The sequence below is a fragment of the Cherax quadricarinatus genome, chromosome 69 (genome assembly GCF_038502225.1).
Source record: "Cherax quadricarinatus isolate ZL_2023a chromosome 69, ASM3850222v1, whole genome shotgun sequence".
Lineage (NCBI taxonomy): Eukaryota > Metazoa > Arthropoda > Malacostraca > Decapoda > Parastacidae > Cherax > Cherax quadricarinatus.
This window is the reverse complement of record NC_091360.1, coordinates 4,632,939-4,648,883: the sequence shown is the minus strand read 5'-3', so window position 1 is coordinate 4,648,883 and position 15,945 is coordinate 4,632,939. Positions and strand designations below refer to the sequence as shown.

Genomic DNA, 15,945 nt, shown 5'->3' with positions numbered 1-15,945 from the left:
CTCAAATCTACTTCTACTGCTCTTGTATACTTTCTGTACTCGACTACAGAAGCCTACAGTGTAGGCGGAATGTTTTCGGATTAAAGATACCTAACTGTAGCCTATGTGTCTTACCTAGATACTTGGAGGTTACCTGGAGGTTATTCCGGGGATCAACGCCCCCGCGGCCCGGTCCATGACCAGGCCTCCCGGTGGATCAGAGCCTGATCAACCAGGCTGTTACTGCTGGCCGCACGCAGTCCAACGTACGAGCCACAGCCCGGCTGATCCGGCACTGACTTTAGATATCTGTCTTAAGAACTTATCAAGCCTATTTTAATATTTGTCCTCGCCAGGTCCAGCATACCTGGATACAACGAACGAAGAGCATATCTAGAGGTATACCTCCGTTGGTGTAACCAAGAAAGTCTTGGTTAAAGCCTTTGAGTGATATAGTTAATGGGGGGTTAAATCCTATCCACTACGGTTATTAAAGCCAAATGTAACCTTTCTCACCTCCAGAGAAGAATAGTTTAATGCCTAATATACGGATTAAACTAAACTCTCAGCATAAATACACTGAGAGAAATACACCTCACGGTGAGTATATCCTGTGTATAGAAATTTTAATACACTGAAAACGTTCTCGTTATAAAACAGAAAAAAAACGGTGATATAAGAATAGAAAGCACAGAAACCTATTCTGTTCATATTTTTACCTCCGGAAAAAAAGTGCTCTCGGAAAACACTAAATTAATTTTAGTCTTTAAAAAACATTTTAGATTGATAGCTAGGACGAAATCAAAGGTAAACTCACGACTATTGTAAACTGAAGATAACTCAACGATACACGTACTTAGAAGACAGAGGATGATGACTGTTGTCTTTACTCTAAGTGCGAAGAGGTAATTAGAAATTATAAGTGCAAATCCGTAATTTCTCACACAGGTTCATAAGACAGAATCGGAGTAACTGAAGCAGCAGATCGTTCAGAGTCGGGCTCAAGAGTCAAGCCCAACCTGTAAACTTATCGCCGTAATTACAACCACATAATTAACCAGGAGTGTCTTAGTTTGAAAACCTCAAAAAAAAAAAGCGTAAATATTGCAAAAATATCAAGATTTTTCAAGTAAATTATTAAGGTTTTTTCCTTAATTTTCCTTTTAAAACGGAGTTTTGAAAGAAAATCTGATTAAACTATACGCTGATTTGTGTGTTTCAGCACATATGACTGACTTATATCTTGGGACTTATGGAAGTCATTTAGTTACTGATCCCCTGAATGACCGAAGGGTCACTAGGAACCGCCGGTGAGAGAACAAAGGTGAACGCCCAGAGGGAACTGAAATGTCAAAAAAAAAAAAACAGAGGGCAGCGGTGAAGGCTCAGAACGAGGGGACAGAGGGCAGGGAGAGAGATATAATAAAAAATTGACAAAGTGGTGCGTTTTGGCGAAAAGGATGAAGGACCGTCATGAAGAATAAATCTCACAATACCGTGGCTGAAACGATCACTGAAAACCCGATTTTGGACAGGAAATTTCTGACGACGTTTCGGTCCGTCCTGGACTATTTTTAAATTACAATTAGATGATGAAATGAGGAGAAAATTCCAAGATAGGTGGAAAAACGATGGGGAAAAAGTAATTAAAAGTCAGATGGAAAGGCCATGGAAAGTCATATAAACTGATAGCCAACAAAGGCACTGAACCATGATCAGAAGTGCTCCACAGAAAACCCATATGCCAGGATAACAGCGAAATGCTGACTACAGCCATGAGGAAAGGGCGTCAGACATTACTTATGGTAATGATGTATACACACAGGCCCGCACCCTGGTCGTTATTACCAATGGGTCATTACATATCCTTGTGATAAAGATATTATTATTATTATTATTGTTATTATTATTATTATTATTATTATTATTATTATTATTATTATTATAAGTGATGGTACTGGCGATGACAAAATCGAATGTCAGACACCTCCTTTACATTTCAAAATCATATTTTTTTCCCTTATTCACAACTCTCCCTTACACTCTAGCAATGATTTTTTTTACATTATATATAATCACAGTCTTGACTAAGACCCACTTTAACAGGAAAATTTTCCACAAATTTCTTTATCTGATTCATGATCCCGTCCATCCATTTTGATTTTCACACTTCCAAGTGTTACTGTGTCACTTCCATCATACTCTTCTACCAGGTGAAGCTCAGTTCAGCATCCCTGTCTAACCGCAAGATCAAGGTCAGAATGCAAGGTTAATCGCAAGTTGGAAGTCTAGCATCCGTTTATGGGTGCTGCAGATTGTTCAGCACTTCTGTAAGCACACAACATAAGGCCAAATATCCCAGGATTAATCCACTGGAAAAGCTTCAATTCAGGATACATGCAACGTAAAGTGTATTATCCTGGGATAAGTGTAACGGCACAATCTCTCCTCCGCCCATTCAGACGTCTCTTGACGTCAAGGAAATGTCCATCCACAATATTTTGCCCCCTTACACCTAACCAGAGATAAAAGATCTCTCAGAGGCCACTGACAGTGCCTCTATCTCTCTTTCTCTTTCTCTCTCTAAGGTCTTTGATCCTCTCGCTCTCCCTCCTTTTGACGTCTCCTTTTCCTCGGTCTTATGCCTTTGAGGGTTGAAACTCACTAATGAATTAAACAGGGTATCAAGCTTCTCTGCTTCCTTCGGCTGGACTTTATCATCTGTTGTTGGAGTCCCAGTGTGATGATCACGACCAAGAGGATGATGACAGCGATGATGATGATGATAATGATGACGATGATGATAATATTGCCGAAAAACACAAAACTTCTATTACCATTGCAACTACTGCTGATAAATACAACAACAAAATGAGAATAATAATATAATAATAATAATAATAATTAGAAGAAGAAGAAAAAGATAAATGAGAATATAATAATAATATTAATAATAATAATAAAATAATAATAATGCTTGTTTTATGCTTTAATAATAATAATAATAATAATAATAATAATAATAATAGAAACAAAAATAATAAACAAAACAATAGCAGTAGTGTCATTACAATATCGTGACTCGTAACAACAGGTGTCCTCGTGTAACTACAAGCCCATTCATGACACCTGCCTCTCCACACACCTGTATATAGGAAGACCTGTGATCCCGTTATAGAAGAGAACGAGAATGGCAGAGTCTCCCGGGGTGGGAGGTGTGACATCACACGGCAGAAGTGTTCTTCCTCCCTCGATGGCAGACACCTCCGTCAGCGGACCTGCAGGAGAACAACGATTGGCTGTAGCGAAAAGCACAGTATATGAAATATATAACTGCACTTACCTGTACCTGCTGTTTTTGTCCTCTTAAGTATACGTGACTCAGACATAATGTGTGGATTACGGATTTTACTGAGATGACGTTTCGGCCACCGGGAACGTCAGGACTGAACGTTTTTACAGTTAAATGCCATAACCCCATTATATGCCATATTTACATAGTTATTGAGAATTCTCTAATATTAATGGATATATCTGTACAAGGATTTATAGAATTTATGGTTATGAATCATAACTGGGATACTAAACCCGAAAATATATATTTTCTTCCTGAAAAAGGCAGACGAAGTGTGAATGGAAAAAGGAAGGAAAGAAAAAGAGTTGGATAAGAAGGCGAAAAGGGAATGCGAGGAGAGGGGGAGGAAGAATTTATACCCAGAAGAAGAATAGGCAAGAACCAGAGCAGAGAGAACCTCTGGTTTACACGGAGATGCAAAAAGGCAAGAATAACTAGGACATAGAAAAACCTCTGGAAACAAACGAGGGTAAAGGACAGAAAGGCGAACAGATAAAGTCCGTAAGGAATGTTCACACACACACACACACACACACACACACACACACACACACACACACACACACACACACACACACACACACACACACACACACACATATATACATACACACATACACACACACACACACACATACACACACATACACACACACACACACACACACACACACACACACATATATACATACACACATACACACACACACACACACACACACACACACACATACACACACACACACACACACACACACACACATACACACACACACACACACACACACACACACACATACACACACACACACACACACACACACACACACACACACACACAGAAGTATTTCTTCAGTATTTCTTCGATCATAGAGTTCTCAGGAAGTGGAGATGTCTAGCAAGTGACGTAGTAGAAGCAGGAACCGTACATAGTTTTAAGACGAGGTATGATAAAGCTCATGGAGCAGGGAGAGAGAGGGCCTAGTAGCGATCAGTGAAGAGGCGGGGCCAGGAGATGGGTACCGACCCCTGAAACCACAAATAGGTAAGTACACACAAACACACACACACACACACACACACACACACACACACACACACACACACACACACACACACACACACACACACACATATATATATATATATATATATATATATATATATATATATATATATATATATATATATATATATATGCAATAAGATCACAGTAAACAGGTGATTTCAAAATATGCAAAACAACCACTCTGAAAGAATAGAGAAATTCCAAGCGCTTTCGTGACTACTCATATTATCAAGGAACTATGAAAGTGAAGCATCCAAGGAAGCTATATAAGGGGTCGGCCAGCACCTCACTATCAGATCCCACAACGGTTAAACACGTGACGCGCGGCGAGCCAACTTGGATAGGTCCTTTGCAAAACTCACCCCCAAGCTATTTATTTGTCCAGTGTATTATTAAATTCTACCCAAATTCTATTAATTATAAATGGATCTAATTTATATAAACCAAAGGAAATATTCATATTATTGTCAAAACTGCTTTTTATGAAACAAGATTCAATTATATTCCTGTCGACCATGGACTTGCTTGATAATACTTTCTCAACTTTTTGAAAATCAATTGGATGGTTAAAATCTCTTACATGAATAAATAGAGCATTGGAATCTTGTCCAGTTCTAATGCTATATTTATGTTGTTTTAATCTTAGTTCGAGATTTTTACCAGTTTGACCGTAATAAACTTTATCGCAAATTTTACAAGGAATCTTATAGACACATCCATCAGCATTTTGGGGGGAATTCTTAATCAAAAGTTTTTTTTACTGTATCAAGATTTTTGAATACAACTTTAATATTAAAGGTCTTAAGAAGAGAAGGCATATCAACCAAGTTTTCATGGTAAGGGAGAACCAACATATTTTTAGTTGAATAAGGCTGGTTGCCCTTTTTTGGATTATAAAAAGTGTTCCTAGCAACTTTAAAAGATTTATCAATTACATTTCTTGGGTATTTTAAATCATTACCTATTTCATAAATTTTGGATATTTCCTCATCTATGAACTCAGGACTACAAATTCGTAAAGCTCTCAAAAACATTGATGAGAAAACAGACAGTTTGACTCTATCTTGATGCGAGGAATAATAGTGGACATAGGAACAGTTATTTGTAGGTTTTCTGTAAATTTTAAATTTGAATTCATTATTACCCTTAATAATTAAAACATCTAGAAAAGGCAATGAGTTATTTTCTTCAAACTCAACAGTAAAGTTTATAGAATGGGCTAAGCTATTTAATTTTCCAAGAAAATGGTGTATATCTACATTTTTGGGCATAAGACACAAAATATCATCAACATATCTGAACCATTTAGCTCTATTAGGGAGGATTGGGTTAAGCAACCTTGTTTCAAAAAATTCCATGTATAGGTTACTAAGAACAGGTGAAAGAGGATTTCCCATTGCCATACCAAACTTCTGAGTGTAAAACTTATCATTAAATACAAATTTTGCATCAACAATGCAAAGTTTAATAAGTTTAATGATAGTAGGAACAGGCAATGGTAAATCATAGTTAACGAGTTCTTCAGATAAGAAACTTAATAAATCATCAACAGGAACTTTCGTAAACAAGGAAGTAACATCAAAACTAACCATGTTAAAATCATTTAAGTCAGTCAAGGAGCTTAATTTATCAACCAAGTCTATGTTGTTTTTAACATTAAAGTTAGAAATTTTGCCAACAATAGGGCTCAAAATATCAACAAGCCATTTGGATAATTTATATGAAACTGACCCTATGGAGCTAATAATTGGTCTGGACTAATAAAAACACACAAACCAGGGAATCCAGTCAGACCAATTATTAGCTCCATAAGGTCAGTTTCATATAAATTATCCAAATGGCTTGTTGATATTTTGAGCCCTATTGTTGGCAAAATTTCTAACTTTAATGTTAAAAATAACATAGACTTGGTTGATAAATTAAGCTCCTTGACTGACTTAAATGATTTTAACATGGATAGTTTTGATGTTACTTCCTTGTTTACGAAAGTTCCTGTTGATGATTTATTAAGTTTCTTATCTGAAGAACTCGTTAACTATGATTTACCATTGCCTGTTCCTACTATCATTAAACTTATTAAACTTTGCATTGTTGATGCAAAATTTGTATTTAATGATAAGTTTTACACTCAGAAGTTTGGTATGGCAATGGGAAATCCTCTTTCACCTGTTCTTAGTAACCTATACATGGATTTTTTTGAAACAAGGTTGCTTAACACAATCCTCCCTAATAGAGCTAAATGGTTCAGATATGTTGATGATATTTTGTGTCTTATGCCCAAAAATGTAGATATACACCATTTTCTTGGAAAATTAAATAGCTTAGCCCATTCTATAAACTTTACTGTTGAGTTTGAAGAAAATAACTCATTGCCTTTTCTAAATGTTTTAATTATTAAGGGTAATAATGAATTCAAATTTAAAATTTACAGAAAACCTACAAATAACTGTTCCTATGTCCACTATTATTCCTCGCATCAAGATAAGAACATAAGAACATAAGAACATAAGAACATAAGAAAGGAGGAACACTGCAGCAGGCCTGTTGGCCCATAAGATAGTCAAACTGTCTGTTTTCTCATCAATGTTTTTGAGAGCTTTACGAATTTGTAGTCCTGAGTTCATAGATGAGGAAATATCCAAAATTTATGAAATAGGTAATGATTTAAAATACCCAAGAAATGTAATTGATAAATCTTTTAAAGTTGCTAGGAACACTTTTTATAATCCAAAAAAGGGCAACCAGCCTTATTCAACTAAAAATATGTTGGTTCTCCCTTACCATGAAAACTTGGTTGATATGCCTTCTCTTCTTAAGACCTTTAATATTAAAGTTGTATTCAAAAATCTTGATACAGTAAAAAAACTTTTGATTAAGAATTCCCCCCAAAATGCTGATGGATGTGTCTATAAGATTCCTTGTAAAATTTGCGATAAAGTTTATTACGGTCAAACTGGTAAAAATCTCGAACTAAGATTAAAACAACATAAATATAGCATTAGAACTGGACAAGATTCCAATGCTCTATTTATTCATGTAAGAGATTTTAACCATCCAATTGATTTTCAAAAAGTTGAGAAAGTAGTATCAAGCAAGTCCATGGTCGACAGGAATATAATTGAATCTTGTTTCATAAAAAGCAGTTTTGACAATAATATGAATATTTCCTTTGGTTTATATAAATTAGATCCATTTATAATTAATAGAATTTGGGTAGAATTTAATAATACACTGGACAAATAAATAGCTTGGGGGTGAGTTTTGCAAAGGACCTATCCAAGTTGGCTCGCCGCGCGTCACGTGTTTAACCGTTGTGGGATCTGATAGTGAGGTGCTGGCCGGACCCCTTATATAGCTTCCTTGGATGCTTCACTTTCATAGTTCCTTGATAATGTGAGTAGTCACGAAAGCGCTTGGAATTTCTCTATTCTTTCAGAGTGGTTGTTTTGCATATATATATATATATATATATATATATATATATATATATATATATATATATATATATATATATATATATATATATATATATATCCTATTACTTATAAAAAATGTGATAAAAATGGAAAAGGTTTGTAATAGATGATGGGAGCACCAGTGTTACTACACTCTGTAACACCCAGTGTTACTACACTCTGTAACACCCAGTGTTACTACACTCTGTAACACCCAGTGTTACTACACTCTGTAGCACCAAGTGTTACTACACTCTGTAACACCCAGTGTTACTACACTCTGTAACACCCAGTGTTACTACACTCTGTAACACCCAGTGTTACTACACTCTGTAACACCCAGTGTTACTACACTCTGTAACACCCAGTGTTACTACACTCTGTAACACCCAGTGTTACTACACTCTGTAACACCCAGTGTTACTACACTCTGTAACACCCAGTGTTACTACACTCTGTAACACCCAGTGTTACTACACTCTGTAACACCCAGTGTTACTGCACTCTGTAACACCCCGTGTTACTGCACTCTGTAACACCCCGTGTTACTGCACTCTGTAACACCCAGTGTTACTACACTCTGTAGCACCAAGTGTTACTACACTCTGCAACACCCAGTGTTACTACACTCTGTAACACCCAGTGTTACTACACTCTGTAACACCCAGTGTTACTACACTCTGTAACACCCAGTGTTACTACACTCTGTAACACCCAGTGTTACTACACTCTGTAACACCCAGTGTTACTACACTCTGTAACACCCAGTGTTACTACACTCTGTAACACCCAGTGTTACTACACTATGTAACACCCAGTGTTACTACACTTTGTAACACCCAGTGTTACTACACTTTGTAACACCCAGTGTTACTACACTCTGTAACACCCAGCGTTACTACACTTTGTAACACCCCGTAACATCCAGTGTTATTACACTTTGTAACACCCAGTGTTACCACACTTTGTAACACCCAGTGTTACTACACTCTGTAACACCCCGTGTTACTACACTCTGTAACACTCCGTGTTACTACACTCTGTAACACCCCTTGTTACTACACTCTGTAGCACCCAGTGTTACTACACTCTGTAGCACCCAGTGTTACTACACTCTGTAACACCCCTTGTTACTACACTCTGTAACACCCAGTGTTACTACACTCTGTAACACCCCTTGTTACTACACTTTGTAACACCCAGTGTTACTACACTCTGTAACACCCAGTGTTACTACACTCTGTAACACCCAGTGTTACTACACTTTGTAACACCCAGTGTTACTACACTCTGTAACACCCAGTGTTACTACACTCTGTAACACTCCGTGTTACTACACTCTGTAACACCCAGTGTTACTACACTCTGTAACACTCCGTGTTACTACACTCTGTAACACCCAGTGTTACTACACTCTGTAACACCCAGTGTTACTACACTCTGTAACACCCAGTGTTACTACACTCTGTAACACCCAGTGTTACTACACTCTGTAATCATCTTAACAGCTTCTACATCCTCACTTTTTGCAACGCAGCTTATGAGAGAAAAAGCTTAGGATAATCTTTTCTAATGCAGATCAAATGAAATGTAACTTGAAGCTGTGACAGATTTGCTGTGTGTGTGTGTGTGTGTGTGTGTGTGCGCGCGCGTGTGTGTGTGTGTGTGTGTGTGTGTGTGTGTGTGTGTGTGTGTGTGTGAGTGTGTGTGTGTGTGTGTGTGTGTGTGTGTGTGTGTGTGTGTGTGTGTGTGTGTGTGTGTACTCACCAAGTTGTACTCACCTAGTTGAGGTTTCAGGGGTCGAGTCCAAGCTCCTGGCCCCGCCTCTTCACTGGTCGCCACTAGGTCACTCTCCTGAACCATGAGCTTTATCGTACCTCTGCTTAAAGCCATGTATGGATCCTGCCTCCACTACATCGCTTCCCAAACTATTCCACTTCCTGACTACTCTGTGGCTGAGGAAATACTTCCTAACATCCCTGTGATTCATCTGTGTCTTCAACTTCCAACTTTGTCCCCTTGTTACTGTGTCCAATCTCTGGAACATCCTGTCTTTGTCCACCTTGTCAATTCCTCTCAGTATTTTGTAAGTCGTTATCATGTCCCCCCTATCTCTCCTGTCCTCCAGTGTCGTCAAGTTGATTTCCCTTAACCTCTCCTCTGGGACTAGTCTTGTTGTAAACCTTTGCACTTTCTCTAGTTTCTTTACGTGCTTGGCTAGGTGTGGGTTCCAAACTGGTGCCGCATACTCTAATATGGGCCTAACGTACACGATGTACAGGGTCCTGAACGATTCCTTATTAAGATGTCGGAATGCTGTTCTGAGGTTCGCCAGGCGCCCATATGCTGCAGCAGTTGTGTGTGTCTGTGTGTGTGTGTGTGTGTGTGCGTGTGTGTGCGTGTGCGTGTGCGTGTGTGTGTGTGTTGTGAAGCAGATAGACAGACTGAAGCAAAATAAGTCGCCGGGGCCTGATGAGGTTTTTTCAAGGGTTCTTAAGGAATGCAAAATGGAACTCTGTGAACCATTAACTAATATTTTTAATTTATCTCTTCAAACAGGTGTAGTGTCTGATATGTGGAAGATGGCTAATGTAACTCCTATTTTTAAAACAGGGGATAAGTCGTTACCGTCAAATTACCGCCCAATAAGCCTGACCTCAATTGTAGGCAAATTACTAGAGTCAATTATTGCTGAGTTTATAAGAAGCCATCTCGATAAGCATAGCTTGATTAATGATACTCAGCATGGATTCACAAGAGGCCGGTCTTGTCTAACTAATTTATTATCTTTCTTCAGTAAAGCTTTTGAGGCTGTTGACCACAATAAAGAATTTGATATTATTTACTTAGATTTTAGTAAGGCTTTTGATAGAGTTCCGCACCACAGACTGTTAAAGAAAGTGGCAGCTCATGGCATTGGGGGAAAAGTGCTTTCGTGGATCGAGTCATGACTCACTGACAGGAAGCAGAGAGTGTCCATAAATGGGGTTAAATCCGAGTGGGGATCTGTAACAAGTGGCGTTCCACAGGGATCAGTCTTGGGCCCGTTGTTGTTTATAATATATATCAATGATCTTGATGAGGGAATTACTAGTGATATGAGCAAATTCGCCGATGACACAAAGATAGGTAGGATAATTGATTCAAACGTAGATGTTATGGAACTTCAGGAGGATTTAAACAAACTCTATTCTTGGTCAGAAAAGTGGCAGATGCAGTTCAATGTAGATAAATGCAAGGTTCTGAAGCTTGGGAGTGCCCATAACCCTAGTACTTATAAGTTAAATGATGTAGAACTTAGCCATACAGATTGCGAAAAGGACTTGGGGGTTATGGTGAGCAGCAACCTTAAACCAAGACAGCAATGCCTAAGCGTACGTAATAAGGCAAATAGATTACTGGGATTTATATCAAGAAGTGTAAGCAACAGAAGTCCAGAGGTCATACTGCAGCTTTATACATCATTAGTAAGGCCTCACCTAGATTATGCAGCTCAGTTCTGGTCTCCGTATCACAAAATGGACATAAATTCGTTAGAAAACATTCAGCGTAGGATGACTAAATTAATACATAGCATTAGAAATCTTCCTTATGAAGAAAGATTGAAGACTCTTAAGTTACATTCACTTGTTAGACGAAGAATGAGGAGAGACCTGATCGAAGTGTATAAGTGGAAGATAGGTATTAATAAAGGGGATATTAATAAGGTCTTGAGGATGTCTCTCCAAGAGAGAACCCGCAGTAATGGGTTTAAATTAGACAAGTTTAGATTTAGAAAGGACATAGGAAAGTATTGGTTTGGAAATAGGGTAGTTGATGAGTGGAACAGTCTGCCTAGTTGGGTTATTGAGGCTGGGACTTTGGGTAGTTTCAAATCTAGGTTGGATAAGTACATGAGTGGGAGGGGTTGGATTTGAGTGGGACTTTAACATCAGAGCTTATTTCTTGGGTGGCATTGAAAATTGGGTTGGGCAAATGTTTTGTTAGTGGGATGAATTGTAAAGGACCTGCCTAGTATGGGCCAGCAGGCCTCCTGCAGTGTTCCTCCTTTCTTATGTTCTTATGTGTGTGTGTGTGTGTGACGAAACTCTTTTGTTCAACGAGGTATTTCTTCAGTTATCTCTTCAGTGAACGATCTGGAAACGATTTTACGACCTGAGACGACGTTTCGATCCATGGTGAGCCAAAACGGAATATTTCCTTGCTATATTGTCGGAAAATATTTTAGACGACGTTTTGGTCCTTCCTGAACCATCATCAGGATGTCGAATATGGGCATATCCTACTAGCCAGTCCCTTCTCAGTGTCACAAAACAGAAGTTTGCTGAGCATAGTCCAACTTGTAAGCGGTTTAACTCAGTCATTAGAATACTTTGCTGACTTGTCTTGATACCATACCTCTCGGGAATTCCGTTGATCTAATGTAAATTCCCTTGTTTATCCTTCATTTTCTCTCTTCCTGTCTTTATCTGTCCTTTCCCATAGCGTAAATACCTTCGAAGTCACGTATATTTCCTTCTGTCCAATGCTCCCTTTTTTTTACACACTGGTGTTGGCTGTGTAAATTAAGATTTGCATCTTGTATTTACAAGCTAAGAGCTGTCACCTACCTCAGCTCTTTTAAATGTCGACTCTAATGTTATCTATCATATGGCTGTTATTATATGAAGCTTTGAAGCGTTGTTTTTATTTCATGTAGTAGAAAACAGATAATATCACTTCTTCCAGTAATGAATTGTGTAAATTTCAATGTTGAATTTTCAGAAATCCGCAAATCTCTCTCTCTCTCTTTCTTTCTCTTCCTCTCTATCTCTGTCACACACACAAAGAGCACTAGTGTCAGCATGCTGGGATTCCTGTCCCTGAAAGCAATAAGGTCACACGTCAAAGAACGGTGACTACACTGCCTGGAACAAGATGAAATTTCTGCCCTGTCTTCATTGAATATATTAATACTGAACGTCCTCAGCGAGCTGAAGGACCAGTGCTAAAATTACCCATTCATTCCTTCCCTCACGACGCCCTTTTCTTTAATAGGACTAGCGGTTATTTTATTTTTTTTCCAACAGAGACGGTATTAAAATGCCAATAAATTTACTTGCATGTAAAAACTAAAATTTTATCCTAAGGGCTATTGTATATTTAATTTACTTGTAGTACGGGGTCGTCCCAGGAGAGATTGGAGGGCGGAAGTATTGGTAGTTTAATGTGCTAGGAGCTTGGACATCCAACAGCTCTAATTTTAGCATTGTAGGTATGGCGGCAAATCGTTTTTTTATGGCTTGATGTGCTGCTGGAGTGTAAACTAGGTGACAATAATAAAGGAATTCAGGAAGCCAGTTAGACGGACTTGAGTTTTGAAGGATGGATGGGAATGCTACAGTTCAGAGGACCATGTGAACTCTGATGTCAGCACACTTCTGGCAAGGCAGAGTCTAAATGAATGACTGCGAACGTGTTTTCTCATTTTCGGGTCACTCTACCTCAGTGGGACACGGTATGTGTGAATGTGTAGAAGACCTCTCAGATAAACCCGTAAATGCAAAAATAACTAAGGAATTGAAGATAGATTCAAGGGGTGGGGGTAGGGAAAGGATTAAGAGAAAGTTAAAGGTGAAAAGTAGATCAAACAGATGGAGAAAGAATAAGAATGAAAGTAATAACACGGTAGATTGAAGCAGAGACACTAAAGGTCTTAGAGTTCTTTGGGAAAAGTTGAGAGAGTCTGCGAGTATAGTTGTTGACCCTCCTAATGCATTCACTCTTTCTCTCTCTCTCTCTCTCTCTCTCTCTCTCTCTCTCTCTCTCTCTCTCTCTCTCTCTCTCTCACCCCTTACTAAATATGAACACCTAGACACAAGGAACGTGCAGAAGTACTCTCTCCCGCAGTCCAAAATCTTAATGACGCGACATACACACTCTAGGTTCTCCTTTCTAATGGTCAGCTTTTCTTATAATACTTATTTTCTAGAATTTAAGTCACGTTTTGAGAGCAGTGTGAGTGAAAGCAAGAGCGAAAGTGCTAATAAGGAATCAAGGAGGCCATAGAGAGCCTCTAACTCAGTTTTAGCTCTATGAGTTCTCAATCTCAGGTCTCCTAGTTCGATTCACTGGCAGGACCAGACGTATGGGAATGTCTCCTTGCGCTTGCTCTCCACGTTCACTCAGCAGTAAATGTGCAATTGAGTGTTTGATTTTTGTACCTATTTCCCATGTTAAACCAGCAATAAATAGGTATTCTGGGTATTAGTCTCCTCTCATCCGTTTCCCATGTTTGTTTAGCAATAAAAAGGTACCTCAGTGATAGTCTCCCTATACCTATTTCCCATGTTCGTCTAGCAAAAAAAAACAGGCAGGTACCTCGGTGTTAGCCTCCTTGCGCCTGTTCCCCATATTTGTCTACCAATAAATAGGTACCTCAGCGGTAGTCTCCTTGCATCTGTTTCCAGAGCTCATCTCGAAATAAATAGGCATCCTGTTGTTAGTCTCCTTGCATCTATCTCCCTTACTCACTAAGCAGTAAAGAGGAATCATTACGAAAAAGGAATACAGTATCGAGCACCTGATATTCTTTATTATGAAGCTACTTTGCTAATCAAAGACTTTTTTGTCAACTCAAAACAGAGATTAACACTAAACAGGCACCTGGGTGTTAGTCTCTTGCACCATTGCCCATGTTAACGTAAACGTAGGAAGGTACCTGGGTGTTATTCGACTTGCACCACTTGCCCATGTTCGCCCGACAGTAAGCAGGTACATGAGAGTCAGCTCCTTGTACCAGTTCCTCATGCTAACTTAAAGTAAATATTTACCTGGGTGCTAGACGACGGTCATGGTTCAGATCCTGGGGAGTGGTACAAGATCTTAGATTATGGTTCAGCGTCGATGAAAGGCTCGGCCAAAATAACTTTTCTGAAAGTAAATTCAACTGTGTGCGCAGGATATTTTCTGCACATTTTCTGCGTATATCCTGTGCGTATATCCTGCTGCTCGTATATCTTGGCCTTTGACAGGAGAGTGCCTTCATGTCGTTGAAGGGATGAAAGGAAATGAACCAACCTCTTTCCTTTTTCCACGATCAGACCAGATTTACCTCCCATTTTCCAAGTGCTGTACGACACCTTGCGGCTCAGCGTTTCCCCACGAACTTAATAATAATAAAAATAATAATTATAATAATTAATAATTATAATAATTAATAATTATAATAATTAATAATAATATTATTATTATTATTATTATTATTATTATATTCATAGCAAAAATTTTAAACCTTTAAGGATCATACATCGCCTTGGAAATTGGAGCTCCAGTATATTGAATCAAGAGCCCTTCATCAGCATCAAGTCACCCTCCTTGATAAGCGCTCTTGAAGAAGACGAAATATTCCTGTAGCTGCATGGAGAGGGCGAGCTCTAACTGTCGGCTTTGCATCTTTGAAAAAAATAATGATAATGGTGAGTAACTATATCTTGTCTACCATTGTACCTCCAGAATGTAGTCTGGTTCACTTTGGCTCCAAAGGTGACATACTAAGCTGGTTGGGTTAGTGGGTTTTGGGCACCAGACTGATTAAGGCTAGACAGGAACGGCGTGGATCCCCACAGCTTAAAGCTAAATCATCACAGTGTGTGTGTACTCACCTAGTTGTACTCACCTAGTTGAGGTTGCGGGGGTCGAGTCCGAGCTCCTGGCCCCGCCTCTTCACTGATCGCTACTAGGTCACTCTCCCTGAGCCGTGAGCTTTATCATACCTCTGCTTAAAGCTATGTATGGATCCTGCCTCCACTACATCGCTTCCCAAACTATTCCACTTACTGACTACTCTGTGGCTGAAGAAATACTTCCTAACATCCCTGTGATTCATCTGTGTCTTCAGCTTCCAACTGTGTCCCCTTGTTACTGTGTCCAATCTCCGGAACATCCTGTCTTTGTCCACCTTGTCAATTCCTCTCAGTATTTTGTATGTCGTTATCATGTCCCCCCTATCTCTCCTGTCCTCCAGTCTCGTCAGGTTGATTTCCCTTAACCTCTCCTCGTAGGACATACCTCTTAGCTCTGGGACTAGTCTTGTTGCAAACCTTTGC

General features: G+C 38.9%; 1 protein-coding gene across 2 annotated transcripts in view; it reads right to left on the bottom strand.

The window, feature by feature from the left end:
• LOC128701902 (kin of IRRE-like protein 1) overlaps nucleotides 1–15,945 on the bottom strand; it is a 139,257-nt gene that overhangs the window by 48,810 nt on the left and 74,502 nt on the right. For both annotated transcript variants that reach the window (XM_070099824.1, XM_070099825.1), the window contains exon 2: nucleotides 3,125–3,257. In XM_070099824.1, coding sequence (XP_069955925.1) covers nucleotides 3,125–3,257 — 133 coding nt within the window. The remainder of the gene's footprint in view (nucleotides 1–3,124; nucleotides 3,258–15,945) is intronic.